Source organism: Danio rerio, chromosome 2, assembly GCF_049306965.1.
Source record: "Danio rerio strain Tuebingen ecotype United States chromosome 2, GRCz12tu, whole genome shotgun sequence".
Taxonomy (NCBI): Eukaryota; Metazoa; Chordata; class Actinopteri; order Cypriniformes; family Danionidae; genus Danio; species Danio rerio.
In genome coordinates this window covers 51,775,628-51,802,814 of record NC_133177.1, presented here as the reverse complement: position 1 = coordinate 51,802,814, position 27,187 = coordinate 51,775,628, and the positions used below count along the sequence as shown (strand labels likewise).

The 27,187-nt window shown below is 36.5% G+C and overlaps 2 protein-coding genes across 6 annotated transcripts in view; both read left to right on the top strand.

Annotated features, from left to right (window-relative positions):
• The window catches only part of LOC141378914 (C-type mannose receptor 2-like), a 66,100-nt gene extending 53,200 nt beyond the window's left edge, over nucleotides 1–12,900 (top strand). The window contains exons 3-8 of the mRNA XM_073930789.1: nucleotides 2,119–2,533; nucleotides 2,606–2,962; nucleotides 3,057–3,395; nucleotides 3,507–3,601; nucleotides 5,817–5,944; nucleotides 12,542–12,900. Coding sequence (XP_073786890.1) covers nucleotides 2,503–2,533; nucleotides 2,606–2,962; nucleotides 3,057–3,395; nucleotides 3,507–3,601; nucleotides 5,817–5,944; nucleotides 12,542–12,623 — 1,032 coding nt within the window. The 5' untranslated portion in view covers nucleotides 2,119–2,502 and the 3' untranslated portion in view covers nucleotides 12,624–12,900. The remainder of the gene's footprint in view (nucleotides 1–2,118; nucleotides 2,534–2,605; nucleotides 2,963–3,056; nucleotides 3,396–3,506; nucleotides 3,602–5,816; nucleotides 5,945–12,541) is intronic.
• Nucleotides 12,700–25,463, top strand: LOC141378920 (C-type lectin 1-like). 5 transcript variants are annotated; one of them, XM_073930878.1, is made up of 8 exons: nucleotides 15,524–15,599; nucleotides 16,893–16,954; nucleotides 17,030–17,385; nucleotides 17,474–17,812; nucleotides 17,926–18,020; nucleotides 19,033–19,086; nucleotides 19,295–19,559; nucleotides 21,672–22,458. In XM_073930878.1, exons 3-8 carry the CDS (start codon nucleotides 17,295–17,297, stop codon nucleotides 21,677–21,679), a joined length of 852 nt encoding a protein of 283 aa, XP_073786979.1. In that variant the 5' UTR covers nucleotides 15,524–15,599; nucleotides 16,893–16,954; nucleotides 17,030–17,294; the 3' UTR covers nucleotides 21,680–22,458. The 5 variants fall into 5 exon arrangements, with proteins under 5 accessions (XP_073786989.1, XP_073786972.1, XP_073786969.1 ...); XM_073930888.1 differs by lacking the exons at nucleotides 19,033–19,086; nucleotides 19,295–19,559 and adding an exon at nucleotides 12,700–13,644 and having other exon boundaries at nucleotides 21,672–25,463; XM_073930871.1 differs by having other exon boundaries at nucleotides 15,029–16,954.
• Nucleotides 25,464–27,187: the final 1,724 nt, after the last annotated feature.

Genomic DNA, 27,187 nt, shown 5'->3' with positions numbered 1-27,187 from the left:
ATAGATGAGAGCCAGGGGATTTATTAGATTAAGCTCTGGTCCACATTGCAGCTTATAGTGTTTGACCATTTAAAGGGTGTATTTATGTGGAATATAGTGGGTAAAATATAACATCGTCAGTTTACATCAGTCTGTTACACGTCCATTATCCTCGTCAGGTGACAGGAGAAACTGTACAGTAAGTCTCACTGTACAAATAAAAAGGATTTACTGGACAAACTATTTTGAGGTAAGAAACTACAATTTCACTTCTGGCCACAATGGATTTACTGTTCATGATTGTTTATATGACAGATCTATAAGCATCTAAATTCAGCAGGTTCTCCAGCTCTGAGCGTAGGTAAAGCACCTATTTTAACCCTTGTGTTGTCCTAGAATTCTGTATACATCTTTCGCCCCTAGGGTCAAAAATGACAAAATCACAATAGTGAGTCAATATTTTAATGATATGCCTTTTGGTGCTGGTGTTGATGGTGTGTCAGTCATAATAATTAATAATCTTGTTTGGTTTGACCTAATTGAACTCAAGTGTGTCTCCATTTAGTTTGGAACATTTGAGCTGCTACAGCAATCCCACACTGGTGTGCATCAAAAAAATAAATCAAGACCCAGCTGGAGATGTTGTCTCATTCCATTTCAAAGCAAAATCTGGTATTGTTTGTTTAAGGTGTTGATATGATCCAACTACAATCAGACACATTTGCTGAAAAGCCCTGCACCTTTTGAGTTAACAGGAGCTGTGCACCTGAGGTGTCTAGTGTTTGTAAGCAACCACCAGCTGTGATCTCTAATGCAGTGGTTCGCAAACTTTTTAGCCCAAACTTTTTACCCCCAAAATAGCAATGCCAGTGACTTGCGACCCCCACAATCCTCTGAAGTGGTTATAAACATACAAATATTTTGTGTTGTTTTTTTAAACATGCAACTATTGCATACTTTTATCTTCTGTGGGTTATACAGTAAATAAAATATGGCAATTCTAATAGTTTCATAGGGCCATGCTTACATGAATACATTTTAGTTTTAAAATGCAAATTTTTTGGTATGTTTATCCCTTCCATCCACACTACCTCAGAGTATTCAAGTCCAGAAAATAGAGCATTTTTGGAATTGCTAAAGAAGCCATATTCATTTTTAAACGCTGCTGCTCCATGTTAGCGTGGATGGGGCAAAAGAAGACATCTGAAACGGAGGCATATTTGCAGAAAATCGCTCATCTGATTGGAGCTTTTACTCAATATAAAGTACACAAAGTTCAGTCTTGCATACTTTTCTTGTTAGTGCAGACTTTGCAGGTTTAAAACGACCTCAGTTAGACGTAAGGACACATTGGGTTAATCTTCAAATGTAATGGCAGTGTACTTGTATAACGTCAGTCACCCTGGCTATGTCTAACGATAAAATGAATATATGACATAAAGCAATGACTCTTTTAGTTTTTATATCAACAACTTAAACATAACAGACATCAAAAATGTTAAGGCACTATGTACATATTTATATGACCGTCATTTTCACTCTATGCAAATTTAAAACAAAATGGAGCCTAATAACTGCCTCATTTTATTTCCATTGAAAAAACATAAAACATTAGGCTTACCGTGTGGTTTTGGCTATATGTGCTTAATGTCAGTCTATATGCACAAAATAAAGATTATCAGAGGAATTGCATACAAAATAGCCATCAGCAAATTTCTATTGAACCCACTATTAGAATGGCTAACTTATTAACAGAAAAAAAAGGTGTTTACAGCCTGGTCCAAAAAACGATTTTGGTTCATATAGCTAATATTACCGTCATGACAACTGAGATGGGGGTGAATTTCTTTGAAACTCATCTGTTTCATTTATATTAAGTTATATTTAGTCTGCATAACTAAGGGTGTGGCCATTTGAGTGACAGCTAGGTCTTGCTGGTCACCGTCTCATCAACTGAATCCGGCTGATTAGCCGCTGAACGTATAAACGTGGAAATTGTTCATTTTGTCATGTATCGTGTGCAGTTATGGTGGAGTTTTAAGTATGTTGTTTTTAGCCTATTTTAAAAAAAAAAGTAATGGCTTTTTTATTATTAATTATAAGGACTGATAATAATCATTTAAAGTGGTTAAACACTAGAAACGTACAGTTTTTCGCCAACATACTGATAACTTTTTAGTCATTCGGCAAAACTTTTGTTTGAACCGCTGTAGTTAAAAAACATTATTACATATGTGAATATTTAAGTTAAATGTTATCTTTCTTTTATCTGCTGTCAGTCCGTCAGCTCACCACTGGTGCTGCCAAAAAGTTTTTGTTAATAAATCCCATCTATGCCCAAAAATAGCATATTTCAGAGCCTGTTTTGGGAATGCTTAAGGTTAATGAGTCCCCAGGTGCAAACAGGGCCCTAAATCAAATAAATTCAATACAACATGCTCTACTTGGTACAATGGTACTGTAAACAGATTTTTTTTTTTATCTCTTATTAGGAGCCAACAGAAAACATCTGTCTGAGCAGTCATGGAGAGTCTGTTTTTACTTCTGCTGTCAGGTTGGTTGGCTGTAATCTGTATTTTTGAAGACGTGTGCAGATATAGATGATTTAACATGTTGGTTTTTACAGGGCTCCTCTGCAGCAGTTCTGCTGTTTCCCGTCAGTATCACTATATTAACCTGCAAATGTCGTGGCCAAATGCTCAGAGTTTCTGCAGAGAGAAATTCACTGATCTGGCTACTGTAGACACCATGGATGATGTGAACGTGCTGATGCATTCAGTGGATGATGGATACAGTGGATCAGTGTGGATTGGACTGAAAAGTGGAACAGAGAAACGATGGGGTTGGTCGAATGGAGAAAACTCTTCTCAGTACTTTAACTGGGCTTCAGGAATGCCAAATGATGATGGATATTGTGTAGCTACTTTTTCCGGCTCTTGGAGTAATATGCCATGCAATTATGGGCGATATTTTGTGTGTTATAGTGAGTTCTGCATTCTTTGAAGTGTTTTATTCTGCAGTTTAACTTAAGAGATTATGAAGAGATGAGGAACTAATACTTAATTTTTTTCTAACAGAAAACACTACATACTACATGATACAAAATGCTGGTACTTTACACTGGACAGAGGCTCAGAGTTACTGCAGACAGCATTACACAGACCTGCCCACAATCCACAGCTCTGTGGAGAACGACAAGCTAACTGCAGTAGCTTTAAAAGGATGGTACATCTGGATTGGTCTGTTCCGGGACACTTGGGAATGGTCTGATCAGTGGGATCTCCGATTCAGATACTGGGCAAAAGGTCAACCAAACCTGAGAGTACGGCCTGACTGTGCCAGCATGTCAACAACTGATTCTGGGAAATGGAGTCAAGAAAGTTGTAATGTCCTGCATCCTTTTATCTGCTATGCAGGTGAGTTTAATCAGTTAATAGAAACATGATCACTCTTGAAACATTCAGATTGTGATGTATCAGTAATGTCTCTTCCTTGTTGAAAATGACTACATGTGTGTATTTCACTAGAGGAAAAGAGAAAACAAATTGTCAAACTGAAATTATCCTGTGTTGGAAATTGCAAACTGAATGATCCTTCAGTACAGACTGCCATTCTGAATCAGGTTTGTGTCTGCCTTCTACGCTCTCAATTTGTAGTTCAACAACACTGCTTTTAGGTATACACTTAATGAAATGGTTAAAATTCATTCATTTATTTTCCTTCGGCTTAGTCTCTTATTTATCGGAGGTCGCCTCGGCGGAATGAACCACCAACTATTTTGGCATATATTTTATGATGCCCTTCCAACCACAACCTAGCACTGGGGAAACAACCAAGCACTCTTGCATTCACACACACTAAGGCTAGTTTAGTTTATTCAGTTCACCTATAGCCAGGGCTCTGAACCTATTCAAGGAATGGAAACACAAAACGAAAACAAATGATTTTTTGCAAGAGCAAAAACAAAAATACGGAAACAAAATCAATTTTAATCATTCTGAACAGAAACTTTTATTTGAAATTACAGTGAACCAGTTGATAAGGTTATTTTATCGTTCTATTTATTTTATGAATTTGGGAGACAAAAAGCATTCATTTAAATCGTGTGTACAAGCGCGACGGTGATGCGTGCAACGTGAAATGTCGATTTGTAATATTGAACGCTAAGGGGCAGATCATAAACATGATAAAGTTTTGAATGATATATTATCAAAACACCCAAGCATTTTCCATTTGGAGAATTACAGGAATTAATAGCTTTGTCCTTATAAACAATCCATTAATAAAACACATTATTTACAAGGCTACTGAAGAAATAACCGAATATGATCCGCATAGTGATCACAGTGAAATAAGGTAAGCGCTCTTTTTATATATGAACTATAAATGTCTTGCCGTGACACGTATTTATGCCTGTCTATAATAAGATAAAACTGCTTAAAGTACTTTAATATTTTAGAGAAAGTAGGTAAAGTTTGCACAAACAATGTTTGGTCTTATTCACATGCGACCCATAATTGACCCTTCGCTAAGCCACGCCCTCCTAAGTTACTGTTGCTCGACTGTCAAGCTTTCGTGCCTGCAACGTCTATTACAATGTTTATGCGCCAGTGTCATACATTGCCAGGGATATAACTATTCATTTTTGGCAAACAGGTGAGATATCGGAGAAAGCCGGAAAAAAAGGACTGCAGTGTGCATTACAGGTGTATATTTACTACATAATAGGCAACGATTAGAAAATAATCGAATCAAAATTTAAGCTAGCTTAGCCTAGCCGCCTAATAGGCTGACCATTCAGCAGCTTAGTTCATGCACAATGAAATGTAGGGTTACTAACCGACGAGGAAACACACATGGACAGTGCTTCTACATAATTCATTCAAAGAAAGAACAGCCAGAAAGGGGAAAGTGGTGGATTTGTGTCGAATATTAGCATCATTTACCCATAATGATGTACACCTATCACTGTCTGTACGTACAGTATGTTTGTGCGCTCTTTATACTGTTTCTATTCTAATTTGCAGTTTAGTGGAAGGAATAAATGAATTGAAATGCAAATTAAAGTAGCAGAAGTGAACAAATAGATTCTCTCTACCAGCAAAGATTAATCCGACACCAAATATAAAAGCAGACACTAACCCGCTATAACATCATCACCAATAACTAAATCTCCAAAAGACTGAAGAAAACATCAGTGAATTGTAGCTCTGACATGGACATGAGGGTTATAAATGACTGAAAAACAGCTGCGGGTGAAGTATATTGATCTCAAGTGCTCAGATTGAGATCACATCTCGGTTTCGTTCTGTTGATGTGTAATTTCAAATATTCGTAGTTTTAAACAGATGGAAATATGATTGCTATTAGTATGACTACTATGGTGAAGGCTTAAATAGAGCAGTGCTCATAATATCGAGCAAAAAAAAAAAAAGAAAGAAAGCAACCGCTGGGAAACATAACCTGCTTTGTATTTTTGTATGAAACAGTTTAGATTTGTTTAAAGTAAACGCTTTGTGAGTTATTGCCGTCAGTTTCCCTCGCTCGAAAGCTTGACAGAGCTCCTGCCCATAGCTACGGTTGCTAAGTCACTAGGTGGTGGTTTTTGGGTTTGGCTTAGCGAAGGGTCAATTAAACATCATGTAGCCTACTTCGTGTAGTGTGTAGCGCCCTTAAGCAGTGTGTGTCAATCAACTGCTGCTGGTGAGCAAGAGCATGCGTAAGAGTGCAAAGCCACTATTGATATAACCAAAAGCAAGATCATATTATAAATATTCCATTATTAATTAAAGATAAAGCCTGTATTTTTATTTATTGTTTTCTTGCTTGTTTTCCAGATCACTGAAAAATTAGAAAGCATGGGACTGGAAAGTGACAGAAAAATAAACTGGACAAATGGGGGCATTAAAGAGGTGTTTCGTCTGGAAAACAGCAGTGTGAAGAGTCCAGATAATAAATGTGAAAGGTATCCTTAATGTACTGTAAATAAATTAATGATTTGAAGTAACGTTACAATATTGCTTTGAGGAACAGGAAAATGTTACAAGCAGTAGTACTTTATAACATATGTACTACAAAAACTACTCAATCTAGTCCAGCTGTAGATAGAAATATTTGCTTTTTACAAGACAAGTAAGAGATTTATTAATTTAGTTAAATTTAGTTAATTTAATTCCACTTTAACATGTTTATCGATTTTTTTTTCTTGTCAAATAATTTATAATCTTAATGGTTGCCAATCTGTGTTGGCGCTTTGGCTGTTGAAATGTTGGGTTTTGGGTGAACTGTCACTTTAATAGTTCTCTGTGATAACAGGACAGTCTCATACATTACTGTCTCCATCTAGTGGTTAACCATAGGCTCTTTGACATCAATAGATAAATATATAGTTTGCACATGGCTATGATATTTTACATTTTATCAATCCTAGTGATCCACAGCCCATTTCAAAATAAAAAAAACTAAAGGTGTGTCATAAGAAATGTAATGTATCTTGATGTGACTTAATGTTGATAATCTTTACTGATTAACTATGAAAGCATGGACATTACTCATACACACTTTTCAGATGTGTTTAATCTCCTCTATTAGGTGATCTATCTTGTGAAGGTGTACACACTACAGAATAAATTGTATTGTCTGTTTCAGTGTGAAATTTCTGTTTTGTGTTAGGGTTGTTTTGCTGTTGGTGGTGCTGTGATGAATTTTTTGTGTGTGTGTGTGTTTGTTGTTGTTTTTTTTTTTGGATGGTATATATATATAATTAATCTTAAAGTGTATAAAAATATATATACACATATATATATATATATATATATATATATATATATATATATATATATATATATATATATATATATATATATATATATATGTGTATATATGTGTGTGTGTGTGTGTGTGTGTGTGTGTGTGTGTGTGTATATACTTGTTTTTATATCCCGGTGGGAACCTGAATGCACAAAGACTCATGGGGACTTGTATTGGAACAAAAATTGCGGGCCCCATGGGTTTTGATAGCAAATACATCATTAGTTGTTCTATTTTAACAACATAAATGTGATGTCTAAAGCATTGAGAGCATGAGAACCATGAGCATGAGAACCACTTATGATGTATGTGCTATCAAAACTGTATATTCTATCCCACCTAATCCAAGCCAACTCCTAAACTCAACCCTCACAGGAAACATTATGCATTTTTTCATTTTCTAGATTCTACATTCTGTCTTATCTCGTTCTGACTTATACGCATTTTTACCCATGGGGCCCGCAATTTTTGTCCCAATATCAATGCAATGTCACTTTGAGCGTGTGCTGCGCTGCAAAAATAGACCCAGCACCGAAACTATCGCAGCACTGTTGCTTCAGCAACACTCACGCCTCGCTCTGACGCGCTGCTGCTGCGTGCAGTATGAAAACTCTAATCCGTTAACGTGGACGCTAAAAAAACACACTGCTCACATTCCGCTCATGCGCTGCTTACACTTGTGGTGTAAAAAAGGCTTAAGAAAATGAGCCAATGAATGCCAATAAGTTGGCAGAGCTTGGCCCTGCAGGTGCCAGTGATTAATCATTAGTAAATCATTAACTGGCTTTTTGCATCAGAGCCTCACACCAGAGACCGAAGAGTAATTCTGCCAACGTGATTTCACAGAGAAACCAGTGCGGGCAACGACATGACATCGGCAGTCGAACTGGGCTCCTTTCCCATCCCCTGGACGTCTTGCTGGTAGCTTCCGTATAAGAGCAGATCCCATAAAAGAGCAACACGGTTGAGCAGCACATCTTTTTAAAGATGATGTTCTGACCGTGCGTTTGTGGGGGGATGAGAGCACACTCAACAAGAAGTGTATCTTGGATGTTAGCATGCTATGCCTCTCTCACAGATATTTGGAGAGCTGCGGACTGGGCGACACCTAATGCTTTTACAAAATTTTATACACTTAAATTGGAGCGAGTTTCCTCCCGAGTGAGTAACCCTTGTCAATAGGGAGAAAACTAATCTCGGAGTCAAAAACGCTTGCTGCCCCATGTTCCCTAACCCAGAAATAAATGCACTTATTCTGCTTTGCTAAAGCGAGTTTCCCATTTAGCAATCTATAGAGAGATCCTCCAAGGCCCCCAGCACCCTACTCAATGGAGGAGCCTGGTGCCTGGCCCAGTACGATGTCTAATCTTGGTCTAACCATGTGCTGGGGTTCTGTGCTGTGCTATGTGCGATCACCGGTGGCAAACCCATATGTGTTATTCAGCCACGGTGAGTTTTTCCTTACCAGGATACAGTTGTCATAGTTGGAAGGCACTCCAAATATCTGTACACTACATCAGCCATTCACCTGGACTACAACTCCCAACATGCATTGCAACTAGTCACTCCATAACAGCTGATGCACATTTCCTTGGTTCTGTTACACCTGTTTGCAATCATTTGGACCATTTGAGCACCACTTTTACACACATTCTCTGCTCATTCTTGTTTCATGTTGCTTGTTTTCCTTCTGATTTTGTTTGTTCCCTGCCCTGACCTTTTGCCTGTTGTTTTACGGATTACTCTTGTGAATTACCCCCTTTATATTGTAGTTTGCTGGTGTTTTGACCCCTGACCCCTGACCCCTTTATCTGACCATTTTAAATAAAAAGCTGCACTTGCAACTCCACCTTCGTTTTCCCCCATTACTATGACAGTAATAACACAGAATCACTGCGCTTCGAGCTTACGAGACCCTCCAGCCTGGGGCTCCCTCCTGTTTGCAGGGAGAGAGGGGAATTTGAGCTTAAGGAGATCTCGATGAACTCCCCCGACTTATTTCTAGCTAATGACAGATATAGGCTAAGAAGAGATGTACGCTTGCTACACTTGGCTATGGTATCAATTTGGTATGTTCAATTTACTTGCATGTTTTTGGACTGTGGAAGGAAACTGGAGGACCTGAGGAAAACTCAGGAGGAGAACGTGCAAACTCCACACAGAAATGTCAACTGGTTAAGTAGGGACTTTAACCAGAGACATACTTGCTGTGAGGCAACAGTGCTAATCACTGAGCTGCCGTGTCGCCCATCTGAAAAGGAGAGTGAGTAGGGGTGGGTAGGATTCTTTAAGACGAAGATACTGAGATAAGAAAAATATGGTGATTTAAAGAGAGTTAGGAATCATCTGATTGGTGAATTAATCATGAGCTGTTGCCGGACCATCTGTGGTAAATCATAAGCACATGATCCTGTCATTGCCATTGCTATTGCCATTCTGTCATTTAACACTGAGTATATACTTGTTGAAATGCTTGCAATCTGTTTATGAATGATGAAAATATGCAAACGGTAGCAATATGGATAAGACTGAAGGGCTGTGTTGCATAGGTTGGTTCTTATAAGATGGAATTGTCACGTTATGCGTGATCAAAACAGGAAACAAAAAGGTGCGGATCCAAGTGCAGATTTATTTACAGTGCATCAACATAAAACAAGGTGTTCAAAGTACAAAGTAACAAACAAACGACAAAACTAAACAACAAACTAAATCAGAGACGAGGCTCAGGAAACAAACTCAAACAACTGAACTTAACTAGAAAACAGACAAGACAAATAACACACGAACTAGACTAAGGCAAAATACAAGAACAAGATCAGAATAATAAACTCGGAATACTAGACTTACTGGATTAACTGGAACAAGAAAGACAAGGAAGACAACAACGCGATCACAAACAGTGGTGGAATGATGGAATATATAGTCCAGATAATCAACGGTAACACAGAACAGATGTGATGACAGATCAGTGTATGTGTTCCGGTGTATGCGCGTGGTATGTATGGAATTGTAGTCTTTCTGGGACGCTGTAGTGCCTTCTTAGTCCTAATGCACTACAGCGCCCTCAGGTGGTCACTGACAGATGTGACAGGAATATAGTGTATGATTCCTATTTGTTTATTTAATTGGGAACTAAATCCTAAGGCTTTTACATCATTGCATTTTGTTAGTTTGTATGTATTGAACAAGCTTTTACACAGTACATAATGTTGTCTAGTTATTTAAGTGTCTAAATGTGCTGAATAGGTTGGCGGTTCATTCCGCTGTGGTGACCCCAGATTAATAAAGGGACTAAGCTGACAAGAAAATGAATGAATGAATAAATAATTACAGTATTATTATAATATAATAATAGTATGTGATTTTACTGCTCTCTGCTGGTAGAAATAATCACTACATGACTGCACTAGTAACCACCATGTTTTTGTAGTACATTTGTGAGGTAAATGTGTTGCAAATCAATGAGATTTTTGGGAAGAGGCCAGTCAGTAACCAAAAACCATGATAAGTTGACATTTGCAAATTGCCAGATTTTAACCAGTTAACATTAATATGATTCAAATAAACAAATTCTAGTTATTTGCATTTTGCCTCTCAGAGCAAGCAGACACAACAATAAACATTGTCATGTGACTCAGGAAGGTAATTGTTTTGAAGACAGACTATGGCATAGGAATTTTAATAATTGATTGAGACAACTTGTGAGGTTTTGGGTAATGAGATTGATCGCTGTAGTGCTTTTATTCAGTTACATCCGTTGAATTTTACATGCATACCACATGTTTAGACAAGCTGCTGCTGCGCAAAATATATGTAATGACACTGAACACAAGCAAATGTCCACACACATTATATACTAAATTAGCACTCATGCAGCAACTTCCAAATTTATTAATGATATTTTCCAGGAAGTGCATGATCTGTTCTTTTTATTTAAAACACCTGGTGGAAACATTTGTCCATTATATTACAATCTGTAGTGATTGAGAGAATGGAGGATGAATTTTAAACAGATTAAAAATATAGTTTTTTAAGCTGCAGATGTTTCATAAAACATACAACAGTGTTTTGAGAGTTAAAACACCTTTCACGCCCATTAGATCAAGATGTTCAAGATCAAACAACAACATGCAAATGGATTTAATGAAAATGAGTATTTTGAATACCAAAATATCCCATGCCTTGCTGTTTAAGAAAACAAACAAACAACAACAACAATTACAGCAAACATTAAATTTAAAGTTTTTCTTTGTTACTTTTGATCTTAGATAATGTAATGTTACAGCGCAGACTAAACCTCCTCGCCTTATTCTGAAGCACATCGAGGTGTTTAAAAATGAATCCAAGTGTAGTTGTTGTCGGGGAACGTGTATGAACTCATGGATTTAAATGTAGTAAAATGGGTTAAAGGGTGTAAATTCTACATTCTGATTGGTAGCTTTCAGCAATAATACATTTGTCAAACACCTTGTGAGCAAATGGATGAGAGCCAAGGGGGTTTTATTAGATTAAGCTCTGGTCCACATTGCAGCTTATACTGTTTGACCATTTAAAGGATGTATTTTTGTGGAATATAGTGGGTAAAATATAACATCATTAGTTTACATCAGTCTGTTACACGTCCATTATCCTCGTCAGGTGACAGGAGAAACTGTACAGTAAGTCTCATTGTACAAATAAAAAGGATTTACTGGACAAACTATTTTGAGGTAAGAAACTACAATTTCAATTCTGGCCACAATTGATTTACAGTTTATGATTGTTTATGTGACAGATCTATGAGCATCTAATTTCAGCAGGTTCTCCTGCTCTGTGTATGAGTGTTGGGAAAGCACCTACTTTAACCCTTTTGTTGTCAAAAATTACAACAGTGAGTCAATATTAGTGATATTAGTGATGGACCTTTCGTTACTGGTGTTGATGGTGTGTCAGTGATAATAATTATTTTTTAATTATTAGTTTTAATTATTGAACACCATTAAAACTAAAAGATAAACAAACCAAACGCAAACACAATCAAAACTACATCAAAATAAACAAATAATATACAAACAATGCTTTGTTTACTGTGTTGGCCTGATAACCAGCAGTAGAATAATCAGAAGCATTTGATATGTGTCTGCATTGACATCTCACTATGCTGTCCATGCCAACTCTCACAGGATAAACCAATCAAGAAGGATCACGTGACCTCAACTACAAAAGTCGTTCAGAAGCACAGAATAGTGCACTTACTGCACTCCAACAAAATGGTAAGGTTTAAACTCTAATACATTAAACCTCTTTAACATTATTAAAAGTACATGATGAGTGACTGATATGTGTTTGTTTGCAAAGTCAGAGATCTCATTTTCAAGTATGCTTTCTTTCTCAAGATGTAAACCATCTGCTGCTTCGTTATGGCAGTAAATGCCACGTAAAAAATTATATTCAAAATTATTTTGGTAGCATTTAACACTGACAAAAGCACATAATCAGTACCTGAGGTGATCAATTATAAAAGTTTATACTGTTGTTCAGCACAAGAAATAGAAACCATTTCACATTTCAAGCTTGGATATAAACTCCTTTAACATGGAAAAGATTCCTTTTGTCACGTATCGTCGTATAATATGTAGTTATACATATGGTGTACGATATCATTTTTCATGCTGGTATGCACATCGTTCCATCAAGTTTTGTTATTAAATCCCATTTTTAATAATAATAATTATAATATTAATAATAATAATAATTCCTTACATTTATATAGTGCTTTTCTGGGCACTCGAAGCGCTTTACACATAGGAGGGATCTCCTCATACACCACCAGTGTGCAGCATCCACCTGGATGATGTGACGGCAGCCATTTTGTGCCAGACCATAAAATGGTTAGGAAACCATGATGGACAGAGGCCAGTGGGCATATTCGTCCAGGATGCCGGGGTGAAACCCCTACTCTCTCTTTTTTTTTTTCAAAGGACATCCTGGGATTTTTAATGACCAGAGAGTCAGGACCTCGGTTTAATGTCTCATCCGAAAGATACTGCGCTTACTGAGCAGTATAGAGTCCCATCACTATACTGGGTCTTCTATGTTGCAAATGACGACATGTGTGTATTTCACTAGAGGAAAAGGGAAAACAAATTATCAGACTGAAATTGTCCTGTGCTGGAAAATGCCAACTGAATGATCCTTCACTTCAGACTGCCTTTCAGGTTTGTTTCTGCATTATATGCTCTCAAATTATACCTCAACAACACTGTTTTGAAGCATAAACCCAATGAAATTATTCAAATCAAATGTACTAAACTATTTAAAATTAATTGTCACGATTATTAGCTGGAGTATGTACCAGACTCACTAGAGGGCACTCCATTTGTGTGTACGCTCCACCAGTCATTTACATGAACTACAACCCCTCTGGAAACAAATTACAAACTACAGCTAAGTCCATTGAGTATTGTATTGAGTTGTGGATGTTTCTTGTTTTCTTGCCTGTTTTGATTTGTGGACTGTTTCTTGTTTTATGATTTTTTGCCTCCTGCCCAGACTCTGTTTATTGGAATATTCTTGTGGACTAGGGTACTGTTTTGCTCCTGTTTGACCCTTGCCTGTTAACCCTCCAATATAATAAAGCTGCAATTGTAGCATCATCTATGTTGCTATCACCATCACATCCATCAAGCACCACTCATATCATCAAGCTGCTTGTGTTGTAATTTAGAGCTGAAGATAAATCCTGTATTTTAATTTAATCTTTTCCTGCTTGTTTTCCAGATCACTGAAATATTAAAAAGCATGGGACTGGAAAGTGACAGCAAATAAACTGGAGAAATGGGCGCGGTGGAGAGGTGTTTCATCTGGAGAACAATGGTTTGAAATGATCCTAATTAACGCACTGTAAAAATCTAAATGATAACGAGATGGACAGGAAAATATTACTAGTAATAGTACTTTATAAAATATGTACTACATTAAATACTTTACTCCATTTAGCCCAGCTGTAGATAAAAATATTTGCATTTTTACAAGACAATAAAGAGAATATGAATTTAGTTCAATTAAGTTAATTTAATTCCAAAATTAAAAACTAAAGGTGTGTCATAAGAAATGTAATAAAACCCCACATATCTCTGATGTGACCTACTGTAGATAATCATTACTAAGTAACTATATGAAAGCATGGACATCACTGATATGAATAATCACAGATGTGCTCAACTTCCTCTATTAGGCGTCTATCATGTGAAGATTTTGAATTTTGAAATTTGAAATTTCTGTTTTGTTTTAGGGTTATTTGGGTGTTATCCTCTTGTACTGTTGGTGCTGAGGTGATTTGTTTTGTTTTTTTTTGGTGCCAAAATTCTGTGTGTGTGTATACTTTGGTTAGTTGAGGCACTGGTTATCAAGCTGATACTGGCACAGATGTTTGTTTTTTGTAAAGAATATGTTTTTAGCCACTAACTTAATGCTTTAAAAATGTGTCGTTGTAATTGACAGCTTACCTTAGACCGTCTGGGATGAATGAATGAATATATATATATATATATATATATATATATATATATATATATATATATATATATATATATATATATATATATATATATATTAACAGGGATGGCATGCATCGGTAATTTTTTGTCTCATCCTTTGTACAAGCATAAATTAAAGAGCTGTTAATTTGCTGCCCTGACATTGATGAAGTGGAGAAAGTAACACTTACTTGTTTGCTGATACACACCTAACATTAGCTATGACGAGGGGGAAAAAAAACAGGTGACCATTATCTAGCAGTTACAAATTATTTCATAAAATCCTGAGCCTTGAGCCCTCCTGTTTGCACGGTGAGGGGGAGTTTGAGCTCAGGTGGATCTCGAGAACTCCCCTGCTGTAGTAGCTAAATGGTTTGACATACAAGCGTTTGGTTGGAAGTTGGATTCCGTCACTGCACCTCTGGCTCCATCCAGTATTCCTTCTGCGCATGCCCAGGCTCCTTTTTCAGCAGTGTTTTGCGATTGTTTGTACCCTTTTTCTGGCATTTTGCATTCAATGGAAGAAGACGCTATCACTTTGTTTATATTTTTTTACAGCCAATGGTGAAAACTAGCCTTTTTTGGGAAACCTTTGTACATTATATTAAATTTTGTAGCGATTGACCTGCCTGAAAAATGTTTTTCAAATGGGTTATAAATAATTTATAATGTATTCATACAGTTTTTTTTATTTAGAATAGTGCTTTGAGTCAAAATATCTTCCACATGATCCATTAGATTACATATTCTGACCAGCAACAATATGCAAATGTTTTTAATAATAATAAATGCTTTGAATATCAAAATGTCTTGTGTCTTGTTAAAAACAAATAACATTTCATTTTACATTTTTATGTGTTACTTTTGATATTAGACTACAATGTTACGGTGCAGACTGAACCTCTTTGTCAAATTCTGTAGCACATTGAGGTGTTTAAAAATAAAGCAAGGTGTAATTGTTGTGGGGGAAAGTGTTTGAACTCATTGATTCATATTTAAATGTAGTAAAATGGCTCTATGGGATACTACTTTCTGATTGGTAGCTTCAAGCATTTGTCAAACACCTCCTAAACAAATCAATGAGAGCCAGGGGATTTATTAAACTAAGCTCTGGTCCACATTGCACGTTATTCTGTTTGACCATTTAAAGGATGTATTTAGGTGAAATGTAGAGTATAGAATATAACGTCATACCTTTACATCTTTTACTTTTATAGTCTATTTTGTCAGGTGACAGGCAGTGAATCTTACTGTACAAATAAAAAGGATTTACTGGACGAAAACTATTTTGAGGTAAGAAACTACAATTTCACTTCTGGCCACAATTGATTTACTGTTCATGATTGTTTAAAAGACAGATCTGCGCATCTAAATTTAGCAGTTTCTCCTGCTCTCTGTGTTGTCCTAGAATTTTGTATACTTGTTCGCCATTCGAGTCAAAAATGACCCCCTTCAAAAAACCTTTAAAAAAGCAGAAAAATAACGATGTCTATCCTTAAATCTATTTTGTATGGAGAAACAACTACATATGTACATAACTACAAAATCTTCAAATTCAAACTCTGTAAATGTTTTGGTTTTCTCTCATCTGTGTGCAATACTTCATCCAAGTATATTCAGTGGGCACAACATTTGACTAAAGCGAAGGGCATATTTTTCTAATGCTAAAAGTATTTGCATAAGTGTAAATGGATTTTAGCAAGTCAGTATTCATAAAATGTAACCTTAAATTGGGACCTCTGATTAAGAGGGTGTCACAGGCTGTATGTTTATATTAAAATTTATTTCCTTTGTTTTTTTTTTTTTTTTATTAAAGCATGTAGACTAACTTTTATATGTAGGAATGAGGTTGATTTTGGCCAGAAAATCTAAAAGATATGATGAATACTTGCATTTATAAAACCTTGCATATGGGCATCTGCATGCATTTTCAACATTATAAGTTGCAGTCTACCCGAGAAACTGCTTCTGGAAAAGTCTTAAATATCACCCTAAAATCTTAAATATGCACCCAATTTTAGCCATATTTGGTAATTTGGTTTCCATACGAGACACAGATTTTGAGTTTAAAAAGTACACATGAGCTGGTTTTTAATTGGCAAATAATATAAATATTACAAGAGTAAATATTAGCAGCTAACATTGCAACCCCGTGTCCTAACAACGTGACAAGATTTCAGACAAGAAATTTGACTGTCTGTACCAGACACTGTATGAGAGACACATTTAAATACAGTCATTCAGAAGCACAGAATAGTGCATTCACTGCACTCCAACAAAATGGAAAGGTTTAAAAAATTAACTAATACATATTAAACCTCTTAAACATTATTAAAAAGCTAAACATTTTTCTTGTATGTAATTGCAAAAAAAGTTTAAAAACTATTAAGACTGATAATGATTTCAAGCACTTTGTATATTTATAGGGAAGTAAATCTGTGAACAACAAGTTCAATTATGTGAATATTTACGTTAAATATGTTATATTTAATGTTATATTTATTTAATCTATAGGGTCAAATACATTAAATTCAACATGTTCTACTTACAGCATTGTTACAGATTTTTTTTAATGCTCATTATTAGCCAGCAGAAAACATCCAGGTGAGCAGTCATGGAGAGTCTGTTTGTGCTGCTTCTGCTGTCAGGTTAGTTTGATCATCTGTATTCTGTATTTATGATGATGTGCAGATATAGAGGATTCAACATGTTGGTTTTTACAGGGCTCTTCTGCAGCAGTTCTGCTGTTTCTCGTCAGTATCACTATATAAACGTGAGAATGACATGGCCAGATGCTCAGAGTTACTGCAGAGAGAGATTCACTGATCTGGCTACTGTAGACACCATGGATGATGTGAACAGGCTGTTAAATTTAGTGGATGACGATTCCTTGGGTCCGTGTGGATTGGACTGAAGAGTGGGACAGAGAAACGCTGGGATTGGTTGAATGGAGAAAACTCTTCTCAGTACTTAAACTGGGGTTCAGGAATGCCAAGTGATGATGGATATTGTGTTGCTACTTTAGATGGCAGTTGGGGTGATATGCCATGCGATTATGAGCGATATTTTGCATGTCAGAGTGAGTTCTACATTATTTGAGGTATTTTATTCTGCAGTTATGTGGAAATGAAGAAATGAAGAATTACTTTCTTTAATTTTCTTAACAGAAGACTCCACATACTACATGATTGAAAGTGCAGGACTTCTAACTTGGGCAAATGCTCAGAGTTACTGCAGACAGCATTACACAGACCTGCCCATAATTCACAGCTCTGTGGAGAACGACCAGCTAACTGCAGCTATTATAAAAGGATATTACGTCTGGATTGGTCTTTACCGGGACCCTTGGGAATGGTCTGATCAGTGGGATCTCCGATTCAGATACTGGGCATCCGGTCAACCAAACCTGAGAGTAGGACCTGACTGCGCCAGCATGGCAACATTTGATTATGGAAAATGGAGCCAAGAAAGCTGTGATTACTTGCATCCTTTTATGTGCCATGCAGGTGAGTTTAATCAGTTAACAGAATCAATTGGTCACTCTTGAAACATTGAGATTGTGATGCATGAGCGATGTGTCTTCCATGTTGAAAATGACTACATGTGTGTATTTCACTAGAGGAAAAGAGAAAACAAGTTGTCAGACTGAAATTATCCTGTACTGGAAAATGCCAACTGAATGATCCTTCACTGCAGACTGCCATTCTGAATCAGGTTTGTATCTGCCTTATACGCTTTCAAATTCTTGTTCAACAACACTGTTTTGAAGCATAAACCCAATGAAATGGTTCAAATTAAATGTGCAAAACTTTTTCAAATCCATTGTCATCAATATTAGAAGGAGTATGCACTAGACTCACTAGAGGTCACTCCAGCTACAGTATATGCACGCTCCACCTGCTATTGACCTGAACTACAATCCCCATCATGATTTGTGCCAATTCGGACATTAGGTACACACTACAGCTAATACCAATCAGGATTCTGTTAACAACACACTCAGGCCCCATTTACATGAATACGTTTGAGTTCTTAAACTGCGTTTTAGAATGAAAATGATCTGCGTCCATACTACACCCCTGAAACGCACATCCTGTAACCACACACACACACACACACACTGACATGCACTGCAGCGATGAGAACTATGCATGTTAAACTGTTCATCAAGGACCTAATCTTACTATATTTGTTGAATGTGATATTTAATATATCTTGTTGTCTCTATCTAACAACACATTCCCTAAGTTCATATAAATGTTGCTACACAACGCCTCAACATCTGCTGTCTGCAAGTTAATATCAAAATGAAAACAGGCTGTTCCTCATATCATGCTTCCATTTTTTTTTTTTTTATAAGAAAGTGAAATAACATATCTTGGGTGATGTGAATGAGGTTATAAAGTATACTGTTCTCTTTAAAGTTTTTTCTGGTGTGTCCTCACACTGTTATCCCTAAAGTTGTATTAATTCAAAATACTTAGATTCAATAAACATAAATGCTAACAGTTTTTCTCAATTACACTATTTGTTTAGTTTGTTGGACGATTTGCATATTTTTATTCTACTGGAATGTTTAAATTAATTGTACTTAAGAAAGCTTGTCAAAGGAATGATGTGCAAGGGACAATGTGATTGGCTCTTTGTATTTGGACTGACGTCACTGGTGGAAATGCAACACCTCAAGGCCTCTGATCTCACTGACATGCCATGTGCTGCAATTCAGGGGCTTCCAGTAGTTCTTGTCGATGACCCAACTGAGTTCTGCAAAGCATGTTTTGTAAGTGTCATTAATACTTTTTTTTTGTATATTAATATAAGTTTTTTGCAAAATGTTTCTTAATGTGCATTTATGCTAGCAATAACAATAAACATATCATGCAAACAATGTCTTATTGTAGTTCATTAACGAAATAAAGATCAACAAGAAATTTGAATTCATGTTATGACACCGTTGAAACTCAATCTAATCTATTTGTTGTTGTCAGGCTTCTGATGATGGAGACACATACCAACATGTGCCTGTTGAAATCCTTAACCAGAAAAATGAAAATGTGGCTCTGCGACCCCTGTACTTCCGCCTCCAGCCATCCTCAGTGGGAAACATCCTGGAGGGGAATGCTGTAATGGACAATATAGACAACATACCCTGGGCCATGTGTCTTTTTGGTTTAACCTATGCACTGCACCTCGACTACCCAAAGTGCATGGGCAATACCATTCTTTTCATTCAACATGTTCTGCTAGATTTGGGTAAGAAGAAGCTAAAGGGTAAAAGATTCTGGCTGTTAAAAATCTACTTGCCATGTAAACAGGTACAGAAAAGGCCTGTTCTTTCACACTTGCTGTCCTGACTGTGAGATAAAAATTTCAAAACTATGGCCCCGTTTACACTGCCAGTTAAATGTGACCCGATTCCAATTTTTTGCTCATATGTGACACAAATCGGATATGTTTTATGACTGTGTAAACACGAAGAAAAAAAAAAAACGCTTGCATTTGGATATTCAGAGATCAGTTTCAGGCCTCCTTCATATGTGGAAATAAATCAGATATAGTTCGGATATGTGACAATGCGACTGTCATGTTAACAGGCAGATTGAATTTATTGAGGCATTCGGTTCTGTACATTAGTAAACTTGCGACGATGTGGTGCTTTTCCGCGGTTTAATGACAGAAAAAAAAGCATGTGTGGAGATGCCGACGCGGTAAACGACATCAGAGGAAACACAGAGGAGGAAAGGGGTCAATCGCCACAATTTGCTCCAACCAGACCTGAGATCTCCCTCATACCCACAAATTTCTCTGAATGGTGGAGGACATCATAAAGCATATAAACCATGAGCACAAGCTACAATGATGATGAAGTCATTTTAAAGTTGGGCGAACTTCGTGTTGTAACTTTTGCTTTTTGTCGCTATTAATAAACGCACTGCGGGCTATACATAGAAGAACTTTATTCTCTCCGACACTAGTGCACACACAGGCAAAGGCTACATCTTCAACTAGACACACACATCAGGGCCATACCATTACATAAACTGCGTGAGGGTAAATCTGGACTAAACCATTCACTGCTTATACTACACTTCGCATATTTCGCAGAGCTTAAAACAAGACAATTTCTTTCATCGTGGCTAGTGTGGCACAGATGCTAGAACCCGCCTTTATGCATGTGCGACATCGTAAATTGTATGGCAAGTGTAAACACATGAATTCGATATGGGTCACAATTAAAACAACATGTAAACGGACAGGCAAACAAATCAGATATAGACAACAATTCAGAATTTGACAGTGTAAACGGGGCCTATGTCTTAAGCTGCAGTCACACTAGAGTTTGTGTGCGAGAAATTCTGTCGTACGGCGCTGCGAAAAGGGGCGAGATTAAACAAGAATATTAGACATTAAAAAAAGGAGTGATTGCTCCATGTTTTAAATGTATGTCCAGAAAGGTCTTGTTTTGATTCTTGATTGGTCTCACGCAATCAAGTGATCCGATTTCGCAGGTCAGAGTTCACCAAGCTTGAACGCTGCACCGCAACTTAACGCATGACCCTGCGTTTTCAGTCTGACACATTCGTGTGCGTATGAATAGAAGTCTATGGGAGCCCAGTGTGACCGCAGCTTTAGTGTTTGGCAAGTGTTAATATTCCATAATGATACATTGTAATAGCATAATGTGGTTGTTTAATATTTAAATATGTTTGTAAAAAACTGTTCAAAAGATCTTAATTAACTGTTTTAATGCAATTTATAATAATAAATAATAAGTAATTGTTATACAAGGCATTTTCTTGTTTTGTCTCTTGTTTCAAAAAGTGATATTTCTAAGGGGTTTCAAATAAAGTAAATCTTTATTTATTGTCCTTGTTTGTAATGTACAGAAGGTTTATTTTCATTAAATCTTTTATAGTGAATAGCTAAGTTTCAAATTATTTCTGTCACAACATTCAGGTCAGGATTTTAAGCCTATACAGGTTGATTGAACTTACAGTGCAGGAGTTTTTTGTTTTTGTTTTTCATGTCAAACTTGCACAGTCTAATATTGAGGGTAAATCCCCAATCAGACAAGCGAATGTCTGCAGCTCCGCCTTTGTTTTCAGATTTCAGATTGTTTTCCACCATCCACACTTAAACAGAGCAGCAGCATTTTAAAATGAAAATAGCCTCTTCGGTGCTTTCAAAACGCTTCGTTGTTGGTGCTCGAAAACTCCAAAGTAGTGTGGACAGATGGTGTAACTGTAGCATAACGTATGCGTTTTAAAACTAAACCATATTAGTGTAAACTGAGACTTACACACCTTCATTGTTGGGTATTTTATTAAGTCGTGGATGTTTCTTGTTTTCTTGCTTGTTTTCCAGATCACTGAAAAATTAAAAAGCATGGGACTAGAAAGTGAAAGCAAAATAAAATGGACAAATGGTGACGGTGGAGAGGTGTTTCATCTGGAAAACAACAGAGTGAAGAGTCCAGATGAATGTATAAATCATCCTTAACCCACTGTAAAAATGTAAATGATATAAAGTAAGGTTACAAAATAGGAACAGGAAAACATTACTAGTAGTAATTTATACAATAAATACATTACTCAATCTAGCCCAGCTGTAGAATATTTGCATTTTTACAAAACAAGTAAGAGATGAATGAATTTAGTTCAATGAAGTTAATTTAATTCCACTTTAAGATGTTTATAGATTATATAAATAATTTAGAATTGTATAGGTTGCTATTATGTGTTAATGCTTTAGGTGTTGAAATGTTGGGCTTGGGGTGAGCTGTCACTTTAGTTCTCTGTAATAACAAGCCAATCTCTGATACATTATTGTCTCCATCTAGTAGCCATGGGCGCTTTGACATCAATATATAAATTCTGGTGATTGTAAACTTTATTAATCCTAGTGATCCACAGTCTATTTCAAAATAAAAAAAAAACTAAAGGTGTGTCATAGGTAATGTAATAAAGCCCTAAGTATTCTTTACATATATCTTGATGTAGACCTAATGTTGATATTCATTACAGAGTAACTTTGTGAAAGCATGGACATTAGCCTTACATTCTTTTCAGATGTTTTAAACTCCTCTTTTAGGTGGTCTATCATGTGAAGATGTAAACACTACAGAATAAATTGTATTGTCTGTTTCAGTGTGAAACTTCTGTGTTGTTTCAGGGTTATTTTGGTGTTGTGTGTGTGTGTGTGTGTGTGTGTGTGTGTGTGTGTGTGTGTGTGTGTGTGTGTGTGTGTGTGTGTGTGTGTGTGTGTGTGTGTGTGTGTGTGTTTTTTTTTTTTGTCCTTGTGGACACTTAAACCCGAATGCACACAGACTCATGGGGACTTGTGTCACCACTTGAGGTCTCCATGGGTAAACAATTAATATAAAAGAAATTAATATATGGTTTGTACAGTATAGTAGCAACATCATTACATCTATGAGACTTCCAACTGGGATAAAGGCACAAGTCTGTGTGTGTGCAGTGTAAACAGACTCAATATGGCATTAAAACTCAATATGGCCCATGTCTCCATGATGAGTCTATTAGAGCTGATGAGGGCAATATTGTGGTGGTTGAGTATTGGATTTTCCTTCTGTATGTATGTAAGCATTAGATTTTCCTATGCAAGGTTCTAATCTGAAGGTGCAGTATTTATGCCACTATTAATCAAACTAAAACAGCACACACATACGCACAGAAGACAGATAGATAGATAGAAAGACAGACAGACAGACAGACAGACCGACGAGGCAACTTTTTTTCCAATCTTCTGTTCTCCAATTTTGGTGAGACTGTGTAGATTATAGCCTCAGTTTCCTGTTCTTAGCTGACAGGAGTGGCACCTGGTGTGGTCTTCTGCAGCTGTAGCCCATCCACCTCAAGGTTGAACATGTTGTGTGTTCAAAGATGCTCTTCTGCATACTTCAGTTGTAACGAGTGGTTATTTGAGTTACTGTTGCCTTTCTATCGGCTAAAATCAGTCTGAGCATACTCCTCTGACTTCTGGCATTTACAAGGAATTTGTGTCCACAGAACTGCCGCTCACTGGATAATTTCTCCTTTTCAACCAATTCACTATAAACCCTGTGGTCCCTCTGTGTCTTGCTGCTTTTTTTCTAAATGTTTTAAAGCCGTTTTGATATGATATGTAGGTTAGTATATGCTCCATTCAGCCAGTTTTGTTTCTGTCAGCTTTGCGTTTTCGACAGTTTGGTGCCATCTTGTGATTGCATAACGTGTCGGTTAGTGTACTGTAGGCTCCATCAGCTTCTTTCATTCTTTCAACTTTGCATTTGATTAAAGTTTTAATGAACTATTACAACTAATAATTAATGTTTTGTGTCTAATTTCTGTTTTGTGGCAAGTAGCCATGTAATAAGCAGGATTACGTACATCCAAGACAGTTGTTTATACAGAATAAAGCCCTCCAGTAGTCCTTCATTGGACCTCGATAAGCCTTTCGACCATTAATAACAACATTTGAATGTACCTTACTTAATACAAAGTAAGTTATTACATTATATTACACATTTATTGGTTATTTTACATTTCTGCCAATGGTTCATTCAAAAAATAACCATTGTAACAGAGAACTAAAAGTATTAAACTGAACACTACTGCAGAGTTTCAGCAGTTAGAAGAATGCCGGCTATGTTTAATTTAGCTTTTTTTTCGTTTAGTTTTCTTTTGAGAGAGAGAGAGAGAAAGAGAGAGCTCTGTTATGATATTTAATTTCTATGAGTTTCACACTTTTAGTTGACAATTAAACATTTGGTCAACTCACAGAGCAATGTTTTCTTTTCTGAACTAAGCTGAAAAATGGTCAATGGTGCACATATTTTAAACAATTAGTGCCATTTCATTCCTCTGGTGTGTGACATCCTACAACATGTAGGCGCACTGGCAGGAAAAAAGGATGCAAAATTAGTGTGCTGTATTGGTTTTGCTGCATTACGTTGTGACCAGTAATGTGATGCAATTGAGAAAACTTCTTCAATAAAATTTAGCTACAGTGTTTGAATATGCAAACTGATGTCTTTGCCAGAGCAAATAAAGTATTTTCTGCTGCCCCAAACACAAATCATACATCAGAATCATGATCTACTTTTATAGTATTTATTTTATGAATTTTTATCCAATTGTTTTCCACAGTCTATTCTTTTCATTAATAGATTTCCTCTTGGTTGTGCTGCTGCCAGTAGTGTACTTTTGTAATAACACTTTTCACCAATCATATCTCAGTGATCAGGCGTCTGTAGCATCTAATACACAGCACTGAACCTATTGCTTTAATAGCATTTCTCATCTTTTAATTGGGTGGTCAGACCTTTCAATCAGCATTGCTATAAATAATTATTTTTTTCACTATTTTATTACATTTTGGGGGGAAAAAAATTCACCAATTTTTAACGTAAAAACAGTAAATTATTAAAATAAGGCAAACACTTTGGCAGTGGTGCAATGAAAGGCTCATTATGATGATGAAACAGCACCAGAGTATGGTTTTACTTTTTTAAACACCTCCACCTGCACTGTATTTTGATGAGATTTGCATGAACCAATTTCCATAGTATTTGTTCTTGCTACTTTGGAAGTCAATGGTTACAAGTTTTCATCTTTCTTCAAAATGTCTTTGTGAATAAAGAAAGACATGAAGTTTTGGAATCACTTGAAAGCACGATAATAGTGAGTAAATGTTTTGGGGAATTGTCCCTTTCATAAAACAAATCTCATAGCCAGATGAAAAGCTTCTTTTCAGGCAGCTATTGCTACAGTATGTGCATACTACATATTTGATATTGATTTCGATATTGCTTTTTAGTCAAAGCAAGAAATATCCAACCCAGGCTCATTCTGAAAATGTACTTCTATATACATTTCGGAGAGCAAAAAAGACATCCTAGGATGTACTTTTTTTTTTTTTTTTGCGGTTTTCACAAATCCACCAGAGGCCCCTGTGTATGCTTTTTCAGATCTCAAAATTCTCTTGCAAGTGCCATTCGTGCCTCCTCTTCTCACATAAATTCACTAGAGGCCGCTGTTGACTGACTGACCAACCAACCGATAATCCCAACCACTCCCTCAACTAAACCCAACTGATAGTGTTTTAGGAATCACATATTGACTAGCATGCACCCAGTTCCCTAAACCCAACCGACAGTGTTTTAAAAAAGCAATCAAGAAAAAGAAAATTTTTACCTATTTTTTTTTTATTTTTTACCAAAATATTAGACTATTAGTAACAATATAAGTCAGATGTTGAAAGAGCAGCGTGTAACTCCTTTTGTTTTCTATTCATATTTTTAATTCTTTGGCAGAAAAACTAACATGTTGACTTTGTCCAATTTAAGCCTAGTTGGGGTTATAATGTTTCCAGCAGCACTGAATACATGTTTTGATGGTGTGCTTGTAGCACAAAGGCAGATTCTTTTTTGCAACCGTGGCCAAGAGTGGGAATTTTGCTTCAACGCTCCACTGCCTGCATTTCTCGGAAAGCTGGTTTCTCCTCACTGCAAAGCGACAGGTTCTGAACTACTAAATATGTTGCTCCATTTCTCATCAACGTCTTCAATTTATCACTGTCTTTTTTTATCAGGCCATTTTGAAAAAGCCTCTGCGATACCTGGCTGACTAGCTGGGCATTTGTGTTCAGAAGATGTCATGGCTGGGTGACATGATCGCAGATGGTTCTGGAGATTCAACATGTTTGTCCATTTAACACTTTTTTTAAACAAGCCCTACAAAGAACTTCATCCAAATAATTGGTTCGCCTTTCTCATTCGCCACAAATCCAAAATGTTCCCAGATTGGGGATGTAACACTTGGTTTTCCAGCGAGGTTCATGGCTGAACTTGAACATGCTGAATCGCGCCTAATGTTATATTGTAACATAAATGTAATACTTGGCAGCAAAACAGAAATTTGTGTGTGACGGGGTGGCATGGACAACTGTGGTGGTCAGTTGATGATTTCTTTAAAAATCAACCGATTTCCACTGCCTGATTGGTATACAATATATAGTGGGTCTCAGACTGTACAAGAAGCATTTAATTCCTTTTTTTTTTTTTTATGTGCTATGTCTTTAAAATAAAAAAATATATATTTTTACTCCAGTATTTTAAATGGAGTTTCTCAGCTACAGTAGCCTGCTGAGACTGACAGCGGGTTCATGAAAACAGCTTTTTAACTCGTTTTACACTTAAAAAACTAAATTAATGCTTAAGTCTTTTTAACTGATATTTTAATTACAACAATTACAATTTTTAATTATAACATCAATGCTGATACCATATATAAAATTGAGTCACATTAACCGTTCACCTGAAGTTTATGTAGAAGAAAAAACTTTTATGCACTCTAGCTGTGCATTGTAATGCTCTATTTGCTGGCTGCCCAGCATCCTCTATTAACAAACTTCAATTAGTACAAAATGCAGCAGCCAGAGTTCTGACCAGGTCTAGAAAATATGATCATATAACCCCAATTTTATCCTCCCTACACTGGCTGCCTGTTAAGTTTCGTATTGAATTTAAAATATTACTTCTCACCTATAAAGCTCTAAATAATCTAGCTCCTGTTTATCTAACCAACCTTCTGTCTCACTACAAACCAACTCGCTCTTTAAGATCTCAAAATTCAGGGCTTCTGGTAGTACCTAGAATAGCAAAATCAAGTAAAAGAGGTCGAGCCTTCTCTTTCATGGCTTCTACACTCTGGAATAGCCTTCCTGATAACGTCCGAGGCTCAGACACACTCTCCCAGTTCAAAACTAGATTAAAGACCTATCTGTTTAGTAAAGCACACACTCAATGCATCACCTAGCGGGTTCCACACTGGCTTCTGCATCTTGCTTATATACACTATGAACAGCAGCTACGCTAATTA

What these genes read in the sequence shown, in the direction of transcription:
- LOC141378920 (XM_073930868.1), top strand. Translation starts at nt 17,295, where the DNA reads ATGCCAAGTGATGATGGATATTGTGTTGCTACTTTAGATGGCAGTTGG. An exon ending in GCGATATTTTGCATGTCAGA is followed by an intron (nt 17,386 to 17,473) that starts GTGAGTTCTACA and finishes TTTTCTTAACAG; the next exon opens with AAGACTCCACATACTACATG. An exon ending in TCCTTTTATGTGCCATGCAG is followed by an intron (nt 17,813 to 17,925) that starts GTGAGTTTAATC and finishes GTATTTCACTAG; the next exon opens with AGGAAAAGAGAAAACAAGTT.